At 58.7% G+C, this 12,555-nt stretch overlaps 3 protein-coding genes across 3 annotated transcripts; 1 reads left to right on the forward strand and 2 right to left on the reverse strand.

Annotated features, from left to right (window-relative positions):
• Positions 1 to 760: 760 nt before the first annotated feature.
• Positions 761 to 3,865, reverse strand: LOC133283338 (hepatic lectin-like). The gene is made up of 6 exons (XM_061480027.1): positions 3,798 to 3,865; positions 3,093 to 3,200; positions 2,588 to 2,662; positions 2,139 to 2,290; positions 1,647 to 1,759; positions 761 to 1,079 (listed from the first exon to the last, which is right to left on the reverse strand). The coding sequence occupies exons 1-6, from the start codon at positions 3,838 to 3,840 to the stop codon at positions 944 to 946; spliced, it is 627 nt and encodes a 208-aa protein (XP_061336011.1). The 5' UTR covers positions 3,841 to 3,865; the 3' UTR covers positions 761 to 943.
• Positions 3,866 to 5,862: 1,997 nt separating this feature from the next.
• FBXL12 (F-box and leucine rich repeat protein 12) lies at positions 5,863 to 10,854 on the reverse strand. Its single transcript, XM_061480039.1, is given in 7 exon segments — positions 5,863 to 6,062; positions 6,065 to 6,148; positions 6,151 to 6,319; positions 6,384 to 6,488; positions 6,490 to 6,636; positions 10,412 to 10,484; positions 10,769 to 10,854. Coding segments are annotated over 7 exon segments (864 nt in total).
• A 16-nt stretch (positions 10,855 to 10,870) lies between these two features.
• LOC133283342 (ubiquitin-like protein 5) lies at positions 10,871 to 12,282 on the forward strand. The gene is made up of 5 exons (XM_061480031.1): positions 10,871 to 10,933; positions 11,029 to 11,090; positions 11,854 to 11,937; positions 12,068 to 12,105; positions 12,211 to 12,282. The coding sequence occupies exons 2-5, from the start codon at positions 11,035 to 11,037 to the stop codon at positions 12,252 to 12,254; spliced, it is 222 nt and encodes a 73-aa protein (XP_061336015.1). The 5' UTR covers positions 10,871 to 10,933; positions 11,029 to 11,034; the 3' UTR covers positions 12,255 to 12,282.
• Positions 12,283 to 12,555: the final 273 nt, after the last annotated feature.

Raw genomic sequence — 12,555 nt, forward strand, 5'->3', positions numbered from 1 at the left:
GAGGGGCGGGGGGGGGGGGGGGGAGCGGAACCGGTCCGCGTCCTCCCCGCGGCTCCTCCAACGAATCCAGCGCCGGCATCGTCCGGGGACCAAGCGGGAACCGGGACCGAGCGGCGGACCGGGACCGGAGCCGGGTCCGATCGCACCTCGCCCTGGGCACCTTGCGCTCTGCGCACTCACTTGTGCACGGTACAGAGCCCATGGAGGAGCTCGAGGTGTCCCCGTCCGGCCCCGTCCGAGCCCCCCAAGTGGTGCTGTGGGGTCTCGGGGGGGAAGCAAAGCCCGCTTCCAGCTCCAGCCCCGTGTTCCCGGGGTCCCTGGGGCTCCACTTGGATCCTCTGTGCAGTGGCCGGGACTCGAGCCGGGCGGAGGTGGGGGGTACAGGGTAGTTCTTGGGGGTGCAGAGCTGCCCTGAGCACCAAACCCCTTCAGGAGCAGGAAGGGTCACGGCAGAGGCACCAAATCCTCATGGATGGAGCTCAGCTCTGCTCCATCCACGCCTCCCCTTCCCGGTGGTACCATGGGAGATGCTCCTGGGATGCCCGGTGGGCAGCAAATCCCATATCCATCTAATCCTAAATCACGGAATGGTTTGGGTTGGGAAGGACCTTAAGATCGTCCAGTTCCAAACCCCGCCACTGGAGCATTGCACCCCATTTATCCCCAGCCTGCTCCTGGCATCTCCTCTGACCTGCAGTGTTGCTCCATGCCTCCCGCTCCCCTCCCACAGCCCTTCATGCCTAGAAACAGAGAAGCTTCGTTAACCAGAGCAACGATTGTCCTTTATTAGGCTGAGCTCCCCATGGAGAGCCCAGATTCCTATGGATATCGCTTCGGACCATACAAACCCATCCCTGCTCTTCCTCGGGACAGAGCAGAGAGCATAAGTTAAGAGGAGGAAGGAACGTTCGTGGCGCCAGAGCATCTCCATGAGCGGCTTTGCTCACTGGGGCACAGGCTTCTCGCAGATGTAGTAGCACTCGTAGGTGCAGTAGACATCGTTCCACTTCCCCGACACCCAGAGGTGGGCACAATCCTCATTGTTGCCGCTGTTATTGGGCTCTCCCTCCTTCCAAAACCTGGGCAGAGAAGGATCTGGTTGAGTGCGGGCAGATATGGGCTAAATCTGGCTGATTTCACATGGTTTAGGCGCTCATTTCTGCCTCTCTTGCTGTGCTAGAGCAGGGCAGGGTGAAGCAGGAGCCATAGGAACCCCACTGGGGTGCTGGGCATAGGAACCCCATCGGGGTGATGGGCATAGGAACCCCCATCGGGGTGATGGGCATAGGAACTCCATTGTGGTGATGGGTATAGGAACCCTATTGGGGTGATGGGCATAGGAACCCCATCGGGGTGCTGGGCATAGGAACCCTATCGGGGTGATGGGCATAGGAACGCAATTGGGGTGCTGGGCATAGGAACCCCCTTGTGGTGCTGGGCATAGGAACCCCATCGGGGTGCTGGGCATAGGAACCCCATCGGGGTGATGGGCATAGGAACCCTATTGGGGTGATGGGCATAGGAACCCCATCGGGGTGATGGGCATAGGAACTCCATTGTGGTGATGGGCATAGGAACCCCATTGTGGTGCTGGGCATAGGAACCCCATCGGGGTGCTGGGCACAGGCACCCAGGGCAGCACTCACGTGAAGGTGGTTTTGTAGTCGGTCCCGTCCACCCATTCCCATTCCCCTTCCGAGTTCTCATCCGTGAGCCCGATCCAGAAACGCTCATTCCTTGTCCTGAACATGACAAAATTCTGCAGCGGGGAGAGGGATCAGGAGGGAAAAGCGCCAGGAAAGGGCTCCTCCAGCCCGCACCCGGGGGAATTCTATGGAAGAAGTCTATGGAAGGGCTCAGAGAGGAGCTGGGGAGCTTCAGCTCTGCCCTTGGCTGTGGATTTAGGGGGTATCTGCCCCGTGTACAGGATGCACAGGATGGGTGCCGCTGCTGGGTCTGAGCATCCCCAGCGCACCCAAGCGGAGCCCCGGCTGCAGGCAGCGCAGGCTCTGCCTGCTCTCTGCTGGCTGCTGTAGGCGATGGCAGGGTCCAGGAGGGACACGGAAGGGGGCAGGATCCAGGAGGGACACGGAAGGGGGCAGGATCCCGGCCATTCCCGCTTGGAGCCGGCTCTTTACCTGCTTGGCGTAGCTGTCAACGACAGCGAGCTGCGAGCGCATCTCCTCGCACTGAGCCTTCGCTTTGTGCCAGCTCGTCCTGGTGAGGGAGAAGTAGTAGCATTTCCCACCAAAGTATTCCCATTCCCTGGATCCGGGTCCGCAGGGAAACACTGGGGGAAAGAAGGATGGGGAGGGAGAAGTCAGAGGGATGGGGGGGGGGGGGTGTCGGTCCCAACCCGGAGCTTGTTGGAGGCTGGATCGGCACAAAGGTGGCCGCCAGCATCCCAAAAGGCTTCAGTGACCTGGGAAAACCGGTTCCCTATGGGATAAGGAAGTGGTCGTGGCTGGCAAAGCAGCAAAGGCAGAGGGGGGCGATGCCCTGCAGCCCCTCAGGGAAGCGATGCGCCCCAGGGGCGCTCTGGGGAGGGAAAGCTGATGGGATGGGGCGGGGAGGAAGCGGGACTTACAGAGGAAATCCCTGCCCGAAACGGTGTGGTTCTGCGGCGGGGGCAGCTCCTGGAGCTTCGAAGAAATGGCTGAAACTATGGGGAGAGAAGGATTGATGCTGGGTCAGGGCTCGGGTTGCGGCCAAGCAAGCACCTCACCCCCTCACAGCTAAAGGCGTGCTTCACCTTCCATAGAGCCCCAGGCTGGAAAGCATCCCACTGGATCGAATTGGGATGAAGGGATCTTAAAGCTCACCCAGTTCCAACCCCCTGCCATGGGTAGGGACACCTTCCACTAGAGCAGGGTGCTCCAAGGCCCATCCAACGTGGCCTTAAGCCCTATCCAAGCCCTTCCAGCAGCCTATAGGGCTTGTAGCTTGGATGAGCCATGGTGCCATGGACATCAATGGTCACTACACAGGAGCTCTGTCCTCTGGGATTAGGACCTTTAGGAAGCACCCCCTTAGACCTCGTGTATCCCTGGGTTCTATGTGCCCAATCCATCAGTTCCGAGGCGTTCCAGTACCTCTGGAGAGCGACACAGCGAAGAGGGTGAAGATGAGGAGGAAGGAGAGGGCCAGCAGCAAATAGACGGTGACGAAGGACTTCAGCTTCTGCCTGAAGAAGTTTCTGTCTTTAAAACAAAAGCATCGGGATGGCAAAGTATTCCCTTGGGATCAGCGGGACGGCTCCTCCGGCCCGTTTAGAGAAGGGTTAATAAATAACCTGCAGTGGTCAATGATCTGCTACAGAAGGCAAAGGGATGATCTTGAGCCATGGGGTTGGGGCTGGAATGTGGTCTGAAAGCCTCCTGGTGCCTCCTAACCCCCTTCTTAGCAGGGAAATTGCTCCCCGAGTGACCATCCATGATCTGGAATGTCTCTGCTGGCTGGAGCTGGCATCTGATGCCCGTATCAGAGGGGTTGAATGTGGGAAACGGGCTCCCACATTCCAGGCTTGGGAGCTCCATTTGGGAAAAGTGCAGGACATGGAACCCTCTCCGGTGTTGCTGGTTGGGCTCCACCAAGAGCCCTTCATGTGTGTGATGTCCCTTTCTCTCCTCTTCCATCTGAGCCTTTGCAAGGGGTGGGTTCCCATCCCAATCCATCCCACAAGGTGCCCAAGAGGAGGAGGAAAGAGGCCTTAGACCTTCCTCTTCCTCCTAAGCCATGTTGGTGATGGAAGCCCATGCTCCCTCCTCCTCCTCCTCCTCTTTGAGGCTGAAGCTTACCTTGAAAGACCTTCAGGTCCTCATGAAGATGCTCCTCCTCCATCCTGGTAAGCTCTGGTGGGGAGGAGGTGGGGCGGGGAGCGGGGGGATGAAGCTTAGGATGGAGGAAGCAGAAGCTCCTCAATCAGGCTCTTGCAGTGGAGAACCTGCAGCAGCTCCTGGTGCTGAGCCCCAGGGTTATAATTTAACCAGGCTCTGTCCCATGGGCTTGTCCTCTCCCAGGAGCACCTTGGATTGTGGCCACTTCCAATGGAAGCGATGGGGACACGGGGACGGCTTGCTTGGAGCAGGGTCACTCTGCCCTCGGATAACCCAGCTTTAGGGGCTCCCTAAGGTCTCTTTCCATGTTGGTGGCCCTGGTGGGGTGCTGGGGGGGCTGTTCGTGGCCTGGATTCACTGAGGCTCTCTGCAAGTCTTCCCATAGACTCATAGGATGGGTGGGAAGGGATCCCAAAGCTCATCCAGCTCCAACCCCTGGCACCTTCCACTGGAGCAGGGTGCTCCAAGCCCCATCCGATCCAGCCTTGAACAGGGATGGCTCATCCCAAACTTCTCCCTTCAACCCATCCCCATGTCCCACCACCCTCATGGGGAAGAACATCCCAAGACCCCATCTCCACCTCCCCTCTGGCAGCTTAAAGCCATTCCCCCTTGTCCCGTTCCTTCACCCCTTGTCCTCGATTCCCAACATTTGCCCCCGGTCACCCCGGATTCCCAGCTCCCCTCCCGCTTCCCAACCTGAAAGGGCCACTTTGTGCCTTGGAAACCGGGAATTGCTGGGCTGTGCCGTTGTGTTCAGCGATGACGTGCTGGGAGATGATGGAAAACTGGCGAGTTGGGATTGCTGGATATTAAATCCCGTTGCCGGGAGCATCCCGCTGCAAGCATTGAGGGAGCGCTTCGGCTCCAACTATGCCTTGACTTGGCTTTATCCCGGGATTCATTCTCCCTTTGCTGTTTTCCCTCCTCGCTGCTCCCAGTTTTAATAACAGGAATCACTCCACTGGGAACCCCCAGGCCTGGGAGAAACATGGAGCGGGGGTTACTGAGCAAGATAAACAGGGAACGGGTGTTACTAAGCCAACAGCCTTGGGATGCGTTCCAAAGCAGAGCTGGGGGCATGTTCCCGTTGTTTGCTTGCCCCACAGCTCCAGAGGTTGGGAATGGGAGCAGGAAAGAAGCCAGGGCACAAAGACCTGCAGTTGGCAAGGGGCAGGGTGAGGGTTTCATCATGGTGGGGGGGTCACTGCCGTCAGGGCTGTGTGGAACCCAATGGCTCATTGCTGAAGCGGAGTGGAGGACAGGATGAACCCAGCCCAGGAAACATCAGTCGGAAGCAGTTTGATTTAATAAACACAAGGAATCATCCAAAGCCCTCCCTGGTTGATGGGATAACCTCGGAATGGGAACGTCGCAGCGTTCCATGGCAGCGGACACCGCAGGGAGGACGATGACAACAGAAGGCGAGGGGGAAATGTGGCTGTCGGTGATGCCCAAGAGCACTGGGCAAACAGGACCTCAGGACCACGTACCCAGGAAGCCCCCATGCGTAAAGGCTTCCCAAGGAGTAACCTGAAGAGCGGAATTCCAAGGGAAGTCCAAGCAAGGACATCCTGGATTGGGAAGCACTCCTTGCCCAGGCTTCTCCAAGCAGAAGCGTGTGGCTGGGGTATCCACCTCTTCCCCAGCAGAGGCTGGAGTGTGCATGTGGGCTGCTTGAGCAATCGGAGCTGGATGTTGACTGGAAGTTTGGGATCTGGGCTCCTGGATCTCTTTTATTCCAGTGGCTCTTCCAGTTCTGCGTTCCTTGAGCTGCTGCCTGGTGCTCGGTGGGGAGGGAAGAGGAGCAGAGGGAACCTCAGCTCGTCTCTGGTCACCTCCTCAGCGGCGTTCCCAAGAGACGGCTGCTCCCTGGCTTCCCTATTCCCCTGCTCCATAGAAAACAGAGTTGGGGTGGTGGTGGGGATCCCAGCAAACCCAACTTCCTACCAAGCCCCTTTATGGGATGCACTCGCTATCGTGTGCCCACTCTGGCCCTAAACCAGGCTTGGCAGCCCCGGCTGCTTCAGGCTGGGGGTTGAGGCGAATGGGAGCAGCTGCAATGGGATAAATTCAGCCGGATTTGACCCAGGACTCCCGTTGTGATGCGAGCGCCGACGACCCGGAGCTCCCTGAGCCGGGGCAGCGCTCGACCCAAGGCAACCGCAGCCCCGGCAGACACCTTCACCCCCAGCTCAAGGCAAAGCATCTCCAGGTGCTGCAGGCAGCAGCAACGACCTCGAGCTCCCGCAGCCGCTTCAAGTGGTACCCAAGGGAGCCCGCGGCGGCATCGCCGGCGCCGCAGCCCCGCAGGGAGCAGCGCGCTGCAGACCGGGCTCCGTCAGGCGATAGGAGCCCCGCAGGCTCAGCATCTCCCGGCGGTGCCGGGAGGAGGCAGCCACCAAGGCCGGGACGTGGTGGACCAGGAGGTGGCGAAGAGACCGCGGGGAGGAGGCGGGCGGGTGGAACCGGGCAGCGGGGGTCTCGTATAGGGGGGGGGCCCCATCTTTCCCTATAGCGCGACATCTTCCGGCCGCCAGACCCTACCTACCTACATTTCCCCTCTTCCCGCTGGAACCGGGAAGCGGGGATGCTCTCGTAGGGGACCCGGCGCACGTCGGTCTCGGCCAGGCTCAGGCGTTGGAGCCGGGTGGCAGCGCTGGCCCAGGGCCGCCAGCAGAGCCGGGGACAGGAGGGGAGGCCGGGAGGGGGAGAGGAGGGAGCCCCGGGCCCGCAGCGTGCACAGCCCCGCGGGGAGGTGCCGGAGAAGGAGCTGCCACAGGACCCTGGAGCTGAGGTGCTGGGGGGGGGGGGGGGGGGAACAACAGGACAGGGGCTGGGCTCAGAGAGTGGGGAATGGGGGACCCATGTCTGCAATGGGGTCATCCCCCCCCCATCAGCTCCTGTCTGCAATGGGGTCATCCCCCCCTCAACCCCCTGCCTGCAATGGGGTGATCCCCTCCATCAGCTCCTGTCTGCAATGGGGTCCTCCCCCCCATCAGCTCCTGTCTGCAATGGGGTGATCCCCCCCCATCAGGTCCTGTCTGCAATGGGGTGATCCCCCCCCATCAGCTCCTGTCTGCAATGGGGTCATTCCCCCCCCCCATCAGCTCCTGTCTGCAATGGGGTGATCCCCCCCCATCAGCTCCTGTCTGCAATGGGGTCATCCCCCCCCCCATCAGCTCCTGTCTGCAATGGGGTCATCCCCCTCTCAACCCCCTGCCTGCAATGGGGTGGTCCCCCCCATCAGCTCCTGTCTGCAATGGGGTGAACCCCCCCCATCAGCTCCTGTCTGCAATGGGGTGATCCCCCCTCAATCCCCTGCCTGCAATGGGGTGATCCCCCCCCTCAATCCCCTGCCTGCAGTGGGGTGATCCCCACCTCAATCCCCTGCCTGCAATGGGGTGATCCCCCCCTCAACCCCCTGCCTGCAATGGGGTGATCCCCCCCTCAATCTCCTGCCTGCAGTGGGGTGATCTCCTGCCTGCAATGGGGTGATCCCCCCTTCAATCCCCTGCCTGCAATGGGGTGATCCCGTCTCAGCCCTGTTGCCTTCACAAGCCGTGGTGACCTGGTTCAGGAACGGCACGGTGACCAACCCCAGGCCGCTCGGGCCATCAGCTCACAGCCACCAATGTGGTGGATGGCAAATGCCATTTATTGGTACGTAAAACAGCATTATATACCCTGGGTTTGTGACGTCACTTCCGTCTGCCTACATCACAAACCAAATGCTATTGGCTATCAAGAGAGGGGCCCCATCTTTCCCTATAGCGCGACATCTTCCGGCCGCCAGACCCTACCTACCTACATTTCCCCTCTCCCCATGCATCACTAAATTGGCTAAATATAACAACATTTAAAATGCATGTATCGTAATCTTGGATAACATGCTAAATGTATCTTAATCTGTGTTTTACAACATTTCTTAAAACACACACCATATACTTGAATAAAAAATATAAGGCACCTTAAGCAAGAGATAACGAAGATGTAACAGAGAATAACAGGGTATAACTGGAGATGGGTAAAAATTCTAAGCAAGAGCACTCTTAAAGCAATTGCTGGCGTTCTATCAGCATGATGTTAACCTTTCCTAGACGGCTTTTGACAAACGACACCAGCTTATTCAATATACAGGGTCCAAACATCAACGCTATCACGATTGTTATAACTGGCCCTATCAGGGTAGATATTAGGGTGGCAAGCCATGGGGAATGGTTAAACCATGATGCAAACCAATTTTGTTGCGCCTCTCGTTCCCGTTTTTCTAGGCCTTCTCGTAGTTTGGCCATAGCATCCCTCACTATTCCAGTGTGGTCGGCATATAGACAACATTCTTCCCTCAGTGCGACGCATCCTCCTCCTCGTTGTAAGAACGCTAGGTCTAACCCGCTTCGATTTTGTAGCACTACCTCAGATAGTGATCTAAGTGAACTTTCTAATGCACTGATTGCTCAACTCTAGCCAGGTCCTCGTCCACTGCCATTCTCAGGGCACTAAGTGCTTTATTTTGTTGCACTAAGGATGCTACTCCTGTACCTATTCCCGCACGTCCTACGCTCATTAGAGTGGCTATTGTCGGTGCTGTAAAGGGTTCCCGTTTTGACAGATGGTGTTCCGGGGTCATTTGTGAATCATAGACAAAATTTTCAGCATGGTAGAAGATTTTAGGGACTATAGTTACTTGGACACAATATTCTGAGGAGTCATTAAATTTGTCTAACGACAAACAAGGTGTAACTCCCGTAACGGAACAAACCCACTTGGCATTGCTGGCCGGTATCAGCCACCGTGCAGGGGTTTTAGCTTGTGTCACATTAGCACACAGTTGTTTTTTATGTTTTGGGATTTTACCCACCACATGTGCTAATGTAATCCCTTGTTTGTCTGTGTTCCAAACACACTGGGCTGGATTCGTACCATTTGCTCGTCTGGGGGTGTCGCTTACTCCTATAGCCTCGTAAAAGGGGGGGTTTATCCCGTAGCACAACCAACAATGCTCTGTGAGATTTGGGTGAGTTTTGTTCAGTAGTTGATAGCTAGCTTGCATCATTTTCCAAAGAGAATTTTGATCGGAAATTTTGGTGGTGTGTGCAATAACTTCAGTACTACTTCCAATACTATGTGGTAATGGTGTAGGTGTCGTTGGGTTGGGCATCGTTGGGACAGGTACTTCTGGGTGAAGAACCGGATTAGATCCTACGGGTTTAGGATCTCGTGGGATTGGCTCCTTCTTTATTAAAATGAGGCCCCCTGTATCGGTTCCTGATTCCTTATATCGCACCCCCCAAGTTTTCCCTATTATCCACCCATGGTCGAAAGGGTTCGTTACATTAATCATAAGATGCTGACAGCTCCCCAGGTCGATTCTCCCACGGGGAGCTAATACTATTCCTTCATTCCAACTTTGTTCCGGAGGGGTACATCCATAAGGCCCCCATTGTACCCTTAAAAACCTGTCTGGAGTTTCAGGGACCCAATTTGAGGCTATTGTCTCGCATCCCCAGTAGGCACAATAATATTCCCCGGGGTAATTGCAATATCCTTTTCCTGGATTCGAGCTCGGGCAGAAATAATACCCTATATGATCTAAACACGGGTCTCTAGGCACTAGTTGACAGAGGCTAGCAGTAAAGGTGGGTCCTCCTGTTGTGACTAGGCTTTGGATAACTTTTTGGTCTTCCCACCTAGACAAGGTCCACTTAAAAGGCTGATGGGGGTGGTATTCTGATACTGCTTGTCCTATAGCGACGAGCTGTAAAACGAGGATCACAAAAAGACATCGTAGCCTCCGTGTATGGGGGTTATGTGGCCGTTGTGCGGAGTCTGTCGGTGCGGAACTAGGTGTGGGCAGGATGTCTGTTGACTTGTCATCTTCTCTTGTTACCGGGGCGTACGGGTTACGAGGACGTCCGATAATCCGATTCTGTGGATAAAACCTCACAGTTTTGTTAGTTCTATTTCTGGAGGTCTGGTTTGAGGGACTTAAGCGGACACCACTGAACTTTTCCATCTTTTTTAACCGTGGCACAGCCCCTGTCTGCAATGGGGTGATCCCCCCCTCAATCCCCTGCCTGCAATGGGGTGATCCCCCCCTCAATCCCCTGCCTGCAATGGGGTGATCCCCCCCTCAATCCCCTGCCTGCAATGGGGTGATCCCCCCCTCAATCCCCTGCCTGCAATGGGGTGATCCCCCTCTCAATCCCCTGCCTGCAATGGGGTGATCCCCCTCTCAATCCCCTGCCTGCAATGGGATGATTCCCCCCTCAATCCCCTGCCTGCAATGGGGTGATCCCCCCTTCAATCCCCTGCCTGCAATGGGGTGATCCCCCTCTCAATCCCCTGCCCGCAATGGGGTGATTCCCCCCTCAATCCCCTGCCCGCAATGGGGTGATCCCCCCCTTAATCCCCTGCCTGCAATGGGGTGATCCCCCTCTCAATCCCCTGCCCGCAATGGGGTGATTCCCCCCTCAATCCCCTGCCCGCAATGGGGTGATCCCCCTCTCAATCCCCTGCCTGCAATGGGGTGATCCCCCCGTCAATCCCCTGCCCACACTGGGGTGCTCCCATACCCGGCGCTGGGTCAGATCCACGTGTCTCCACACCATCCGGTCCAATGCGAGCTGCCGCCACCGCCGGCAGACCCTGCGGGGAAGCGATCAGGGCCGGGCCCGAAAGCAGCCGGTACCGGTCCAAGGGGTGGGTCCTACCCAGCCGCTCTCAGCCGGTCCCGGTACAAGGGGGGGCCCTACCCGGCCGCTCTCAGCCGGTCCCGGTACAAGGGGGGGGGCCCTACCCGGCCGCTCTCAGCCGGTCCCGGTACAAGGCGGGGGGCCCTACCCGGCCGCTCTCAGCCGGTCCCGGTACAACGGGGGGGGCCCTACCCGGCCGCTCTCAGCCGGTCCCGGTACAAGGTGGGGGGGCCCTACCCGGCCGCTCTCAGCCGGTCCCACGGCGGCAGCAGCACCGAATGGGGCAGCACCGAGCCCTCCCCTGCTGCCGCCGCCGCCGCCATCTTGCCCGGTCCCCCCAACACTTCCTCTTCCGGTTTGCTCCCCGGCTAACTTCCGCTTCCGGCGCTGTGGCGGAGCTCGGTGAGTACCGGGGGGGGGCTCCGGGCCCTTCCGTGTTTAACCCCGTTACCCCCCCCCCCCGGTGTCCTCCCCGTTAACCCGGCCTCGTCCTCCAGGCAACCATGATCGAAGTCGTCTGCAACGACCGCTTGGGCAAGAAAGTGCGGGTGAAATGCAAGTATCCGCCGAGAACCGGGAGCGGGGGGGGCTGAGGGGGGGGGGGGTCCCGGTTCCTTCCCCCCCCCTTTTCCCGATTCCTTCCCCCCTTTTCCCGGTTCCTTCCCCCCTTTTCCCCTTTCTTCCCCCCCCCCCCCTTTTCCCGGTTCCTTCCCCCCCTTTTCCCGGTTCCTTCCCCCCCCTTTTCCCGGTTCCTTCCCCCCCCCTTTTCCCGGTTCCTTCCTCCCCCCCTTTTCCCGGTTTCTCTCCCCCTTTTCCCGGTTCCCCCCCCCTTTTCCCGGTCCTTTCCCCCGTTCCTCTCCCCCTTTTCCCGATTCCTTTCCCCCCCTTTTCCAGTTCCTTCCCCCCTCCCCCCTTTTCCCGGTTCCTTCCCCCCTTTTCCCGGTTCTTCCCCCCCCCCCCCCTTTCCCGGTTCCTTCCCCCCCTTTTTCCCGGTTCCTTCCCCCCCTTTTCCCGGTTTCTCCCCCTTCTTTTCCTGGTTCCTCCCCCCCTTTTCCCGGTTCTTCTGCCTCCCTTTCTCTTCCCCCTAGTCCGGGTTCTTCCCCCCCGCCTTTCCCCAGTTCCTTCCCCCTCTTTTCCCGGTTTTCTCCCCCTTCTTTTCCTGGTTCCTCCCCCCCTTTTCCCGGTTCCTTTCCCCATTTTTCCCGGTTCTTCTGCCTCCTTTTCCTCCCCCCCCCTCCCTTTCTCTCCCCCCCTAGTCCGGGTTCTTCCCCCCCCGCCTTTCCCCAGTTCCTTCCCCCTCTTTTCCTTAACGCCCCCGTTAGCACCGAGGACTCGATCCGGGACCTGAAGAAGCTGATCGCGGCGCAGACTGGCACCCGCTGGGATAAGATCGTGCTCAAGAAGTGGTGAGTGGCAGCGGGCTGGAAGCAGTCGAGGCCCGCATCGTGTCCCCCGTCCCCCCCCCCCCGGGGGGCTCTCCCCTTCCCCGTGCTGGGGCGGTGGAGCCGGTACCAGCCCCGCTTTCCGTCCCCGCAGGTACACCATCTTCAAGGATCACGTCACGCTGGGCGACTGTATCCTGCTGCGGGCGGGTGTTTCACCCTATTAACGGGTGTATTGGGGGGGGGGGGTGTTCACTGCATCCTTCCCCATCTCTTCTCCTTAACCCCATCCTCCAGATGAGATCCATGATGGCATGAACCTGGAGCTCTACTACCAGTAGCGGCTGCCGTTCCTTCCCGGTGCTCCCCTCTCCGTGGGGACCCCCCCATCCCAAACCCCGTTGTCCCTCCCCGGGCCGTGTTGAGGCTCTGAACCTGCTGCAGCTGCCCTGGAGCGTTTAAGTGGTTTCTAATAAATGTGTTTCTCGGGTCTCTGGTTCTTGCGTGGCTCGGGGGGGGGCGGCACCGGGAGCCGCTGAACCGGGGATGGTGGGGGGGGGAGACCGACGTTTTGCTGCTTCGCTTCGCTCTCTGACATCTTTTGCCCACCCGCGGCCACCGTCCGCTCCACTGTCCAGCCCA

The sequence above is a fragment of the Pezoporus flaviventris genome, unplaced genomic scaffold (genome assembly GCF_033815535.1).
Source record: "Pezoporus flaviventris isolate CSIRO_AGI_PZ_B2104156 unplaced genomic scaffold, CSIRO_AGI_Pfla_v1 ptg000165l, whole genome shotgun sequence".
NCBI lineage: Eukaryota > Metazoa > Chordata > Aves > Psittaciformes > Psittacidae > Pezoporus > Pezoporus flaviventris.